This window comes from Jaculus jaculus, chromosome 17 (assembly GCF_020740685.1).
Source record: "Jaculus jaculus isolate mJacJac1 chromosome 17, mJacJac1.mat.Y.cur, whole genome shotgun sequence".
Taxonomy (NCBI): Eukaryota; Metazoa; Chordata; class Mammalia; order Rodentia; family Dipodidae; genus Jaculus; species Jaculus jaculus.
In genome coordinates this window covers 6,466,937-6,481,455 of record NC_059118.1, presented here as the reverse complement: position 1 = coordinate 6,481,455, position 14,519 = coordinate 6,466,937, and the positions used below count along the sequence as shown (strand labels likewise).

The window sequence follows — 14,519 nt, the reverse complement described above, 5'->3', positions numbered from 1 at the left end:
GCAGCCTTTGGGAAAAGGAAGGGTTTGTTTTGGCTTGCAGACTCAAGGGGGAGCTCCATGATGGCAGGGGAAAGTGAGGGCATGAGCAGAGGGTGGGCATCACCTCCTCGCCAACGTAAGGAGGACCATAGCAACAGGAGACTGTGCCAAACCCTGGCAAGGGGACACTGGCTGTAACACCCATAAGCTAACACCAAGAGCAGCAGGACAAACCAGCGGCAGGCAGGACCCCAGAGCTCGGACCTCTCTGCACACCTTTGGGCTGGAATTCACATCCACCCCCCAAACACACCTTTGGGCTAGACCCAAGTTACAAGCTTTAATAAAGCACCCAAATCTATGAGGGACACACATTCATGCTACCACTGAGGTCTTCACTGGACCTCCGTGGCTGGTGGGCACAGAAGGCATCATGGGGCAGCTGTGTGAATCTGAGAAGAGATTATAGGAAATACGCAGAACCTGACAAGGAGAAACACTGGCTAACATCCGAGACGTGGAGCCAGGCCCTGAAGAAGAAACATCTACTATGGATAGTTAAATCTCCCTTCAGCCCACTCGCTGTTTGGGCTTGAACAAAGGGTTGGGCCACCGGCTCCTGGCAGAGGCTCAATGTCAGCTGCTCTCGAGGACTGGGTTGAGCTAGACCTTTCCTAAGGCGTGGATAGGTGCTGCTTGGGCAAAAACGTGTGCTTGGCCAGCTGGAGCCAAGGGAGAGAGACAGGGACTGCCCAGGGCTGGTTCATTTGACTCCTCACCAGGGAGGAACTTGAATGGGACTGTGCTTGGTTAATGGGGTCACTGGGCCTCAGAGGGCCCAACAGCTGCTTGGCATTGTACAGAGTCACGCTCCCTTGGGACCAGCGAGGCTAAAGGTGGGCCAGAGGGAGCCATCCATGGTGATCTGTGCACGTCAGACACTCCGCTCTCCGACAGAAGGGTCGAAGAGTCCTGGCTTGTTCACCAGTTTCTGTGATACTGCCATCCCACCACGACCCATTTCAGACTGCTATCACGATGTCACTAGAGTTGGAAAGAGTCACACACTTGGCTCCCACAGGCTGATGTGGGCCGCTCCAGCACACTACTGCGTTTCCCTGGACGTGAGAAACGAGCCTTAATGTGATGTGACCTCCAATGCAGGTGGCTCATGTGACAAAACACGGCACACCTTCCCGAGTGGGTTCCTTCGAGGCGTCAGGCGTAGCCGTGAGACCCGCAAACGTGTCTTTGCCCTAGTGGGGGCTGCAGTCTGCTGGGGGAAGTGGTGTTGATCAAATACTTCCACACCAAGAACACGCAGACAAAAGTACTCACTGTCTCCCATAAGACACACCCTGTGTTCTTTGTGTCAAAATCTGAGAGCAAGGTCGAATGCTGTCTGTTCCGGTTCAAGAATACAGTATGTCGGGGCTGGAGAGATGACTCGGCAGTTAAGGCACTTGCATGCAAATCCTAACAGCCAGAGTTCAATTCCCCAGTCCTCATGTAAAGCCGGATGCACAAAATGGCTCATACGTTCGGAGTTCATTTGCCAGGGCTGAAGGCCCTGGCGCACCCATTCTCTCTGTCTGTCTTCTGTCTCTCTCTGCTTTCAAGTAAATAAATAAAAATATTTTTATAGTACTTGGCAGACAGAGGTAGGAGGATCGCCATGAGTTTTGAGGCCACCCTGAGACTACATAGTGAATTCCAGGTCAGCCTGAGCTAGAGTGAGACCCTACCTTAAGCAACCAAAAACAAGAAAAAAAAAATATATATATATATATACATATATATAATTTTAGAGAAGAATCTAATACATCTTCAGTTTTTCCACCGTACTTTGGTCCACTCCATATTAAAGGAAGGGTGGGTGCTGTCATCACAGCACTGGAAAGCCTTGGCTTCATGGTCACACACCTGTCCTCCCTTGCAGGTGGTCTTCGAGGCCCTGCACAACCTGGAGCCCCGGGGCTACGTCGTGGGATGGATCATCGCCATCAGTCTGCTGGTGGGAGTCCTCATCTTCCTGCTGCTGGCTGTGCTGCTCTGGAGGGTGAGGCTGGCAATCACAGGGGCCCGTGGGGTCCCCGCCCACAGATGTCAGGTCTCTAGCCTCTTCAGGGCTGGAGCACTGGGGAAGATGTTTCCCTTAAAAGTACAGGTCTGGGGCTGGAGAGATGGGTTAACGGTTAAGGCGCTTGTCTGTGAAGCCTAAGGAACCATGTTCTACTCTCCAGATCCCACGTAATCCATGTGCACAAAGGTGAGGCAAGTGCTAGTCCGCAGATGCCTACTAGGTGGCGCAAGCGTCTGGAGTGTGATCGCAGTGAATGAGGCCGTGGCACACCAGTTCTCTTTCTCTCTCATAAAGGCATTTACCACAACGCCTGATCAAAAAAAAAAAAAAAAGTACAGTTCTGAGGAGGTCATGTCCTCTTTCAGATAAGGGACAGAATCTCAGCTCCTCTTGAGGCCATTTACAACTGAGAATCTGGCCCGCTTCAGAGAGAGAGAGAAAGAGAAGCCTCAATTTCCCCTTATCTAATCCAAGAGGGTTAAACCCATCCTGACTTAGGGAGGTAAGACTCATACTCCAAACGAAAAACTTGGGGCACAATAGCTGGCGTGGTTCACCATTGGCTTAGATGGAAAATCAGAGCAATTCTCTCCTCTTTTCCCCTGTGGGATTCAAGAGAGACATATGCCCAGACTGGGTGGGTCCAGAGATGGCTGCGGGCCAAGAAGCCCACCCGAGTGGCTTCATACTAAGTTCTCCCATCCCTGTGGTGGTTCTTTGGGGCTGAGCCAGGGTGTAGAGGTGCCCTGCCCGCCCTCAGGGCCCAGAGCTCATCCAGAGGCACGTCCTGACTTAAGCATCATTCTCCTTCATCCCGTGTCCATCGTGATTGCTGTCCTGACCTCCCTTCTTTCCAAGACCTGGAGGCCTTTGCTTCAGAACCTCCACACGCCTCACCAGTGCCATCACCATCTTTCTTTGAAGGTCTGTCTCTTCCATGGTCCAGATGCCCCATGTCAGTCCTCATTTCTACTGGGTCCTCAGCTCCAGAAGACCATGGGGCCATTGCTGGAGGGCATCTATGATCCTTTAGCATTCAGGTCTCAAGCGTCAGTAGAAATGTTAAGAGTCTTAGGACAAAAGCCCTTGGCTCAGGCAGTCCCAACAGAGTCATCTCAGCCACCTCTCCTCATCGTGGTGGCTTGAATGCAATGTACCCATAGCCTTGGATTTTTGTTGTTGTTTTGTTTTTCAAAGTAGGGTCTCACTCTATCCCAGGCTGACCTGGAATTCACTATGTAGTCTCAGGCTGGCCTCAAACTCACAGCGATCCTCCTACCTCTGCCTCCCCAGTGCTGGGGTTAAAGGCGTGTGCCACCACACCTGGCTCCTTAGATATTTTTTGATTAAGCTTCCTACTTAGTCTTCAGCAGGCACAGGTCGGCTGCAGGAGGTGTCACTGGGGCTGGACCTTGAGTCGAGCCCTGTTAGATGTGTGGAGAGCCAGCTTGTGCTCTGGCACTGCCCCCCCCCTTCTCTCTGCTGTAGATGTGTGATGATGTGAGCCAGCTTCTTTGCCATCGTGAGGCCTGGAATAAACCCTTTCCTCCCATAAGCTGCTTCTGGTCAGGTGTTTGTCCCAGCAACAGGAAGGAAACTGCAACATCAGTGCATCCATTAAAGAGACAAGTAATGGTGTAAAGCAGAGAAAGTGTATCTCATTCGTGAACTATGTTGGGAAGAGGAGCCAATACAGGGGTCTGTTGACCCAAGTCCACCTTCAGGTGCTGTAGCATGAACTTGAGGTTTAAATAGAAGAGGTGGGGCAGGTGGTAAGAGGTGTGTGTCACTTGAACAGCCTTGGTAGAACATGTTTGGGTAATCACTCTCACTTCCGGTTCTCCCAGAAGGGCCAAAGAAACTGTTACGTCACTTAAAGAGAGCAGCCTGGTTCCCATAGGATGATCACTACTGTTGACGAGCAATTGCATGATGGGGTAACGGGTCTGGGAGGCCCTGGTCTTACCCCAAAGTGACTATGGATTTAGAACAGTGAGTCTCTGCGCCTTGAGCCTTGAAGGGAATGAGCTGGGTATCACAGGCTTCTAGATGGACACTCCCGTGCAGAGTCAAGCAAGAGTCAAGGAGACAGATACAGCAACGGAGGCTAATGTTTCAGGCTTCGTCCTACTTTGGTCACTTTCTGGGACCAAGAGAGGAGTTGGTGTTTGGGGGCAAAAGCAATTTCTACGTGCCTGTTTTAGAAACCTCTTAGATTGTCACAGACAAAAATTTTAAATCCAAATGCTTAATTTCTGTGGGATTATAAAATCTCCATAATGTAGATGCACTGATCAAACATGACAGCATACTGGGAAGAGGGAAAATGTAAAACACCAGCAGTTACATTCCAGTAATTCCAGCGATGAGCATAGTGTGTCTCTTTCTTGACCTTTTTCTCTGCGTATATAGATATAAACAAGGCTTTCACATTGGACCAACCTGTTCTTTTTTAAATTATTTATTTGTTTGAGAGAGAGAGGCAAATAGAGAGAGAGAATAGACGTGTAAGGGCCTATAGCCACTGCAGATGAACTCCAGACTCATGTGCCACCTTGTGCACCTGGCTTATGTGGGTTCTGGGGAATTGAACCTGAGTCCTTAGGTTTCATAGGCAAGTGCCTTAACCATTAAGCCATCTATCTCTCCAGCCCCTGGATCAGCCTATTCTTGAGTAGTTTGGTAGTTACATTTTCCAGTAGTATACTCAACTATTTTCATATTAATGTATTAACTCATATTAAATAATACTAATATATTAATAATATATATCTCTAAATTTAAAGTCATAAGTTCATTTCTTAATCTGGCAAGCAAAAAGCATAACAGATAGAAGTTAGAGTATTTGGAAAGTCTAGAAACACAGGAAAACAATGTGTTTATATTACATTTCTCAGATTAATAATAGGCTCCATTGCTTTAAATTTAGGGGAACTTAGGCTGGAGAGATTACTCTGTGGTTAAGGGTGTTTGCTTGCAAAGTCTTCTGACCTAGGTTCAATTCTCCAGTGCCCATGTAAAGCCAGAAGCACAGCGGCACATGAGTCTGTAATTTCTGGAGTTCATTTGCCGTGGCAAGACCCCCTAGAGCACCCATATACACCTCCGCACTCTCAAAACAAATAGAAATATTTAAAAGGCAAAACATAAACTTAGGTGTACTTCACCAGAAAGAGTGTCTGGAGGTTGAAGAAACAATGTATGGAGCACATCACTTGAAGATAGGTTTGTCTTACAACCTCATGCATCCAGGCATCCAATGTGCTATTTTGTAGCCTGTTGTGATACTGTGAATATCTTTCCTGCTGTTAGGAGCCCATTTCCAGCCTGTCTTACAGCTACAGTGTTACTGTGTTGTCCCCTGGAGCGAGGATGAACTTCCTCCTGGCTGTATAACAGCGCCACAGTACATAGCCTTAAAGTCAAATCACTGTGCAAACCTTCATCCCGTCCTTAGTGTGAAACCCTAGATGTGGAATTATGCCAAGCACTTATTTCACATTGCAAACTGCCCTCCAGAAAGGCTATCCCAATCTACCCTCCCACAGGCAGTATTTAGCAGAAGCATCCGTTTCCCTCTGTCTGTGTTTGCCAGCAGTGGATATTACCTGTTGTTTTGTGTGTGTGTGTGTGTGTGTGTGTGTTTTTAATCCTCCAATTTGTTGTTTATTTAATCTTCATTGCCAGTGAGATCTCAATTCTCTCTTTCCTCCAACTCTGGCTTCTTCGTGCTGAGAGCGCCTCTGGTTTGTGGGTGGAGAGCAAAACAGACCGAGGGCTTGGAATCTGAAAAGACAGGCTTCTTGCTGAGTGGTGGGGGCTTTGGGAGGAGGGCATGTAGAGAGAGGGAACATGGGAGGCTCCCTTCGGCCTTACAAGGACTCTTGAAGTGAAAAACAAATGCTTTCCCCCTCCCTGGCTGGGCAGGACAAGACATTCCCCTTCACGGGGGTACATGCCCTATAGCCCCATTAAGATCTGCCTCGGGAGGGTGTCTCATCTCCACCTACCTGGCCCCTGCTGTATTTGGGTTTTGTTGTATTTGCTTAAAGAACGTGTGCTTATGGAATGTCTGTGATGGGGTGACCAGCAGCCTAAGGTCTCCTAGCTGAGTGGGACTCCCGATGCCAGACATCCTCCACACACCTCAATCTTGCCGCAGCTCAAGGGGCGACTGGAGGGCGGTGGGGAAGCTGTTGAATAGCCATCAGGGAGCTGGGTTCATTTCAGCCACTCTTACTGAACACGTGCTCTAACCCAAATCCTGGCCAAGGAATCAGGTGCTGTGTTGACTGTGCCCCTCACCTGCCCTTGAACCCTCACAACCTGGCACTAGACTCCTAGCCATGACGGAGGGTGACCAGTGCTGTGCAGGGACTTCTCCACAGCAGAGGAGAAGCTACTGTGATCCCCACCCCACACCAGGATGAAAGGCCACATGGTACAGTGTGGATAAGAGCCGGTGCTGACCTCTTGCGGGCACCCGTTGGGAGGCCCTGGGAGCATAGCTTGCCAGGTTTCTTCCTGTGACAGGGAGACCGAGACATCCAGCTTGGTGGGTGGAACTTATGTGAGGAACACATTCTACCGTGTAGAAGCCTCCGGCAGAGGTCAGCGTGGCAGATTCCAGGGTTCAATTGGCCACCCCCAAAGGGGCTGTTAAGTTCCAGAACAGAGACAGGTGCCCAGTAGCAGAAGCAGAGAAAATTTATTGAAAGATAGTTCACTACGCAGGAGGGGGATGCCACAGATCAGCCCAGAAGCAAGGGCAGTGGAAGGGAGCCAGGAAGCGAGTGGAGAGAGAGAGAGAATGAGGTAGAATAGAAGGACAGGGACAGAAAGGAAGGTACATGCTTGGATCAGCACACATGACAGACTGAGATCGTGGTAGACAGAGAGGAAGGAATACAGAGATAGACACATGTCTCCAAGAAAGAGGGCCAGAAAGAAGTAAGAATGGCATCTGGGGGCTGGAGAGGTGGCTTAGTGGTTAAGTGCTTGCCTGTGAAGCCTAAGGACCCCGGTTCGAGGCTCAATTCTCCAGGACCCACGTTAGCCAGATGCACAAGGAGGCACACGTGTCTGGAGTTCATTTGCAGTGGTTGGAAGCCCTGGCGTGCCCATTCTCTCTCTCTCTCTCTCTCTCTCTCTCTCTCTCTCTCTCTTTCTCTCTCTCTCTCGCTCTCACTCTGTCTCTCTCTCTCTGTCTCTTCCTCTCTCTGTCTGTCGCTGTCAAATAAATAAATAAAAATTAACAAAAAAAAAAAACTTTAAAAAAAGAATGGCATCTGGGGAGTCTTTTAGGCACCAGAGGGGCCTCGGGTGGTGTGGAGGGTGGAGGGTGGGTTGGGAGAAAGTGGCCTACCCTTCGCATGGCCAGGTGATGTGGGGAAGAGAGAGGGGAGATGGGAGAGAGCTCTGAGACCCTGACAACAAGCGGCTGGGAAAGGTGAATGAGATGTGCTCCTGAAAGTTCACCTGCGGACTTCTTGTCAACTCTGATGCCTGTGTCTGCAACCTAGGAGCAGTGTGTTATGGGTAGAGCGTGGCGATCCACTGTCACCTTGACAGGACAGCTCACAGAAGCCTGCTGCTCCTGGGGCTAAGGGCTAAGCCCAATGCCTGACCTGTGTGGGAGGCCTCAGTGGCTTGGGCTTATTGCCATAGCCCGTGTGTGACTCCATTCCCAACAGGGGATGCCACTGTTGCCTAAATGGCACCCAGCTGCCCAGCTCTGCCCAGGCAGCACATCACTGAGGATTGTGAAGGACAGATGGCCGGTGTCCAAGCCCTCTTCCCTTTGTAGGTCACATGTATTGAGGGCTCTTTGAGAGTAGCTTATGGCATTGCTGCCTGCGGCTGCTGGCCGCTGGCTTGTGCTCACAGAGCCAGAACCAGTAGAGGAAGCTGAGCCAAGCGCCTGGCCGTGCCCCTGCATTCATTGTAACACACGGGCCCTGGGCCGAGGAGCGGAGTGAACAGAAGAGCTCTCCTGTGCTCTTGAACCCTCTGAGAATGCAGCCCAATGGTAGAGAGGGGCAAGGTCGATGTGGCTTAGGCCACCAGCTGTCGCCCCCTCCCACACCGTCCCTGCGGGGCTCCTAACTCTCCAAACCGGAGACAAATGCTTTCTCCACAGTCCGGGCTCCCATCCCTGTCCCTGCCCTCAGCCCACCCGGGTCTCTCTCTCTCTCTCTCTCCCTCCCTCCCTCTCTCTCTCCTGCAGCCTCTTTGCGGCTCCCAGAATCTTCCCAAAGGCCCTGCTGGCATCCCAGGCTCTCATGCTTGGCGGCAGCAGGCTCTGGCTCCCACACAAAATCCACAACGGGGGGCCCCAAGCTAACCAGAACCCTCTCCAAATACCGAAAGGGATCCTAATCAGGCTTCCCAAAGCTGAGCCGGTAGCCGACGCGGGGAGCCATAATTTAAAGTCGAGGACTACGGTAGCCAAACCACTGTGCGGGAGGAGCCCTTTGAAACTTGAGGCTCGTTCGAGGGAGAGGGTCCGAGGAGCCCCTGAGTCTCGCTGAGCGCCCGCCCGGCTGGGAAGTGTCCTCGGCTCATACTCCAGCCTGAGCTCAGCAGAGAGCCGGGGGACACGCTGCCAGAAGAAAGGCACCCCGTTCTCTCCCTCACCCCGTGTCATGTCACAAGTCCTGTCCCTGTGGGTGGTTTTCCGGAACACTCAGGCCGCCCCTCAGCTAGGAAGCCTCCATCTCTGTCCCTGTCTCTGACAAGCCACGATGACCAGAGACGAACCATTGCTTTGTCACCTCCCGTTAGCCCAGGCCTGCCCGCCCCGGGGCCGCAGAGGCAGAGACCGAAAGCCCGCTCGCTCTCTCGCCTAGGAAGAGGGCTGCCTCGAGCCCCCGCTGGTGGGGCCATCCTGGATCAGGAGCCTGATACTCCTGAGCTTGTTTGGGGCTCACAGTGTGTGTCAGACAGCATGACTTCGAACAGAGATGTGAGAGCAAATTTGTGAGATGACGCAGAGAACTGTGGGAGGTTTGGCACCGCCTCTGCAGATCACCGGGGTCACCACCTTGCCACCAGCCAGGTGTGGAAAACTCATCCCTGCCTCTCCAGAGAAAGCATGTAGTCAGAGCCGAGCGTGGTGGCGCACGCCTTTAATTCCAGCACTCGAGAGGCAAAGGTAGGAAGATTGCTGAGTTTGAGGCCACCCTGAGACTACAGAATGAATTCCAGGTCAGTCTGGGTAAGACCCTACTTTAAAAAAAAAGGAAGAAAGAAAGTATGTAATCAAACAGAGGAGATCATTCAGGGTTAAAGGGCGTACCTCGCAAACATGAGGACCTGAGTTCAAATCCTTAGCACTCGCCTAAAAGATGGATGTGGTGGGAAAGTGCCTATCTGTAATCTCAGTGCTGGGACAGGAGAGACACTAGGAATTGCTCCCGAGCTAGTCTAGCCCAGTCAGTGAGAGATTCTGTCTCCAAAAACTAGTAACATGGGGCTGGAGAGATGGCTCAGCGGTTGAAGGCACTCGCTTGCAAAGTCTGATGGCCCAGTATCCATGTAAAGCCAGATGCACAAACTGACTCATGCATCTGGAACTTGTAGTGGCAAGAGGCCCTGACATACCCATTCTCTTTCTCTCTTTCTCTCTTTCCTTGGAAATAAATAAATATATATATTGAAAACAAAGAAACATAAATAATAATAAGATGGAAACCAACAGAGGAAGAAAACCTGAAGTTGACCTCTGCCCTCCACACAACCACACACGCACACATATACACATGCAAAGAAAGCGAGTAGTCATGCGCACGCATGAACGTCCACACACCACCTCACTTAAAGCCATGTGTAAGAGACATGCGGTGGGACAGGCTTGTTTACAAAGTGGATATCAATTTGCTATCACAGTGTGGCCGTCTCTAGACAAAGACGTGTTACATAAACAGCCAAGTAACTGAGAGGGCCCTAAACAGAAGTCCGAGCATGAGTGTGCAGCAGGAACGCGTCCAAGGTCCTTGGAGTAGCTGCCCAGGAAACAGCAGAAAGGCCAGTGGGGGGAGGAATGTCCCCAAGAGGCCAGATGCCCTGGATGGGTCCCACAAGACCACTCACCCTGAAGTGGACTAGGCTGACCCAGGAGTTCGGTCAGCCTTCATCTCCTTCCAGGCTTGCTGCCTCACACAGCACTCACCTTTGTGAGCTGTTGGGGAGACTCTGTTTTGCTAGGGTTTCTCTGGGAGGTTTGAATACAAAGTCGTGTCCGAATCGTAGGGCTGCAGGAGCGTGCTGGAGCTGCTCTCTGGGGCAGTAGGCCCAGCGAAGACTTGAGGCCACAGGACACACTGCTCCCTCAGCCTCCCGCCAAGCAAACTTGGCTCGCGTCTCCTCCTCAAGGGTTTCTGTGTTTCTTCTACTACAAACAGAACAACTATAAACAGAACCTCTTGCCCTGTAAGGAGCAGAGCAAACCCTAGAAGGTTCCAGAAAAGACTCAGGAAAACATTGACTCCGTTGGACATTGGAAGTGTGTGGCTAGTGTGGGTGAAGCTTGAAACCAACCATCAGTCATTTCCCAGCAGCCTTGGGGGGGATGCGCTCAGCTGGAAGCAAGAACAGATTCACTCAGGACTTTCAGAATTTCTCCCAAATGCCCATGACTGCTAAGAAAAAGGGCATGTGTGCTCAAAGAAAGGCCTACAAGAGAGAAACATATGGCAAAACTGTATAATTCTCTCTGGAATCGCTTTACATTATATCCATACTTCAATATAAAATTGAAAATGCATATACAGACCCCTGTAATTTGCTAAGAGCAAATCCCAGATGTTCTTACCACACACTCATGTTACTGTATGAGGTGAGGGGTAGGTTCATTCAACTGATTGTAAGAAACAGTCCTTAGTGTATGCATATATCAAAACCTCAGGCCAGGCATGGTGGCGCACGCCTTTAATCCCAACACTCAGGAAGCAGAGGTGGGAGGATCGCCATGAGTTCAAGTCCAGCCTGAGACTACATAGTGAATTCCAGGTCAGCCTGGGCTAGAGGAAGGCCCTAGCTTGAAAAAAGAAAAATCACATTCTGTAATTTAAATATATTATTTTAAAAATTTATCAGTCATGTATCAGTAAGACTGGGAGGGGAAACATTTAAAATAAGAAATATCCTCCAGCTGGGGAAACTGCTCAGTAGATAAAGCATCTGCCCCACAAGGCTGAGTGCCGGAGTTCATTTCCACACACCCCGCATAAAGCTGGGAGCCGTGGCGTGCTTCTGTTATCCCAGCATGCCAAAGGCAAGGTGAGCAGCAGAGACGGAGAATTTCCAGGAAGCGGAAGGTCAGAGGCCAGCTAGCCTGGTGATCAAGCAGTGAACAACGATGAGACCCAGAGACCCCGCCTCAGACAAGGTGGAAAGTGAGGACCTACCACAGAAAGTCCCTGGCAGGGGGGGAAAAGGCTCAGCAGTTAAAGGTACTTGTTTGTGAAACCTACTGGCCTGTCTTCAGTTCCTCAATTCCCATGTAAAGCCAGGCCAGGGGAAAAAAAAAAAAGAAAAAAGAAGGAAAAAGAAAAGAAAGTTGTCCTCTGACCTCCACATACATATTGTGCACACCTACATATGCACGATACATAAACACAACCGGAATGAAATGGAATGGCATGGTATAGCTGAGCTGAGTGTGGTGGCGCACGCCTTTAATCCCAGCACTGGGGAGACAGAGGAGGGAGGATCACTGTGAGTTCAAGGTCAGGTGAGACTGCATAGTGAATTCCAGGTCAGCCTGGACTAGAGTGAGACCCTACCTAAAAAAAAAAAAAAAAAAAAAAACATCAAATGCATGCATTCAAAGGCTTCATAAGCATTTAAAATATTAAGCCATATTTATTTTTTTATTTGAAAATTTAACTTTCCAAAAAAGTTTTAGAAAAGTGTTAACACTAGACATAAACTGCATCCTCCCTTTGTGAGTGCTGAGGAACTGAGTCCCCCCTTGGTGAGCGCTGAGGAACTGAGTCCCCCCTTTGTGAGTGCTGAGGAGCTGCGTCCCCCCTTTGTGAGTGCTGAGGAGCTGCATCCCCCCTTTTTGAGTGCTAAGGAACTGAGTCCCCCTTTTGTGAGCACTGAGGAACTGCGTCCCCCCTTTGTGAGTGCTGAGGAGCTGCATCCCCCCTTTTTGAGTGCTAAGGAACTGAGTCCCCCTTTTGTGAGCACTGAGGAACTGCGTCCCCCCTTTGTGAGTGCTGAGGAACTGCATCCCCCCTTGATGAGTGCTAAGGAACTGCGTCCCCCCTTTGTAAGTGTTGAGGAACTGTGTCCTCCCTTTGTGAGTGCTGAGGAACTGTGTCCTCCCTTTGTAAGTGCTGAGGAACTGCGTCCCCCCACCCTTTGTAAGTGCTGAGGAACTGTGTCCTCCCTTTGTGAGTGCTGAGAAACTGTGTCCTTCCTTTGTAAGTGCTGAGGAAGTGTGTCCTCCCTTTGTGAGTGCTGAGGACACAGTAATGTGACCAACACCCTACGTCCCTGAAGCGTCCCTCGGGACCAGTGGAAAATGTTGTCAGCTTTTCACCTTGGAGAGGTCTGAGGATGTGATTGATTTCTGAAGCAGAAACAAAGAAAGATGCCGGAGCCCCAAGCCAAATTGGGTACCTAGCTGACGTTTGTACAGTAGCCAGCAGTCTGTGCTCCTTTATCACACCCTGTGGGCTGGGATGACAGTTATCTGAGGAATCACTCTTTGTCAGTGTGCTGTGAGTCAAAGCCAAAACCATGCCCCAAACCCAAGCACGAAGGTGGGGCTGCAGAGAGATGGCTCAACAATTGAAAGGGCTTGCTTCCAAAACACAAAGGCATGCTCCTTTTCCAAATGCACTGGGGGCCAACACAGCGGAACATTACACGGCCACTCGAGGTCATCACCCCAGCACTCAGGAGGCGAAGGCAGGAGGATCATGAGTTCAAGCCAGCCTGAATAACATGGTGAGTCCCTGCAGAGAGAGTGAGAGGAAGAGAGAGGGGGCGAGACAGAGAGAGAAGACGCAGAAAGAGCCGGGGTATGGCTCAGTGGCATAGCCTTTGCCTAGTATGCACAGAGCTCTAGCTTCTTGCTTCCCTGGGTAGAGTGTGACCTTACCTCAAAAAAGAAAGAAAGAAAGAAGAAACGAAGAAAGAAAGAAAGAAAGAAGGGAGGGATGAAGGAAGGAGGAAACGGAGGTAGGCACACGCCTTTAATCCCAGCACTCGCGTGGCAGAGGTAGGAGGATCGCCGTGAGTTCGAAGCCACTCTGAGACTACATAGTGAATTCCAGGAGAGCCTGAGCTAAAGTGAAACCCTACCTCGAAAAACCAAAAAAAAAAAAAAAAGAAAAAAGAAAAGAAAGGAAGAAAGAAAAGTGAATGAGTTGATAAACCAATCAAACAATCGAGCCATGTTTGACATAGCTACTACTAGACTGTACGGCATCTTGAGTGAACTAGTCAGCAGTGGCTGCCCCCCCCCAACCGCCCCATCCTAAAGACTCTGGCAGGAAGTTCAGAACATCCACGGTTGTTACGAGACCCTCTACTGCCATCTGTTGGGAAGTCATCCCAGTAAACTTCCTCAGCTGTGCTAAGATGAGTGCTGACCCCAAGCCCTCATTCACAGCTTGTGCAGCGGTACTCAACAGCCCCAGCCATGAGAGAGCAGTAGGGTCTTCTTTTTATTTTATTTTATTTTATTTTATTTTATTTTATTTTATTTTATTTTATTTATCTGAGAAGAAAAGAAGCAGACAGAGAGAATGGGTGTAGCCACTGCAAAAGAGTTCTGGATACATGCGCCACCTTGTACATCTGGCATACATGGGTACTTGGGAATTGAACCTGGGTCCTTAGGCACCGCAGGCAAGTGCCTTAACCACTAAACCATCTCTGCAGCCCTGCAGTGTGTTTTAAGAAATGATCTTTAAAATATATATATAAGATAGAAAAAAGAAGAGGGAGAGAGGATTGGCGCACCAGGGTCTCCAGCCACTGCAGTCAAATTCCAGACACATGTGCCACCCTGTGTGCGTGTGTGACCTTGCGTGCCTGCATCTCCTTGTGCATCTGGCTTACATGGGATCTGGGGAGTCGACCATGAGTCCTTAGGCTTTGCAGGCAAGCACCTGACCCACTAAGCCAACTCTCCAGCCCAAGAAATGGTCTTAAGAAATTATCTACATGAGTGTCAGCCCCGACCTCCCATTAAGTAATCACACACAGGTTGTGATGGGAACAACACTCTCGGACCCTGATGTGCCGGAGGGGAGCATGGAGTTTGCAGGGGTGTTTGTGAGAGCAGCTCTGGGTGTCTGCTGGAGAGGACAGTGCTGTCACTTTGTTGGTGACAAGGATGACATCATAAAAACATGAGAGCCTCGTGGGTGGGGTTGCTGTAGACCCTGTACCAGATCCTAACATGACCATGAGAGGTAAGCTGACATTTTTCTATCTT

General features: G+C 50.1%; 1 protein-coding gene across 1 annotated transcript in view; it reads left to right on the top strand.

The window, feature by feature from the left end:
* Positions 1–14,519, top strand: part of Itga9 (integrin subunit alpha 9) — a 322,030-nt gene that overhangs the window by 303,257 nt on the left and 4,254 nt on the right. The window contains exon 28 of the mRNA XM_045136949.1: positions 1,919–2,038. Within this exon, the coding sequence (XP_044992884.1) occupies positions 1,919–2,038 (120 nt within the window). The remainder of the gene's footprint in view (positions 1–1,918; positions 2,039–14,519) is intronic.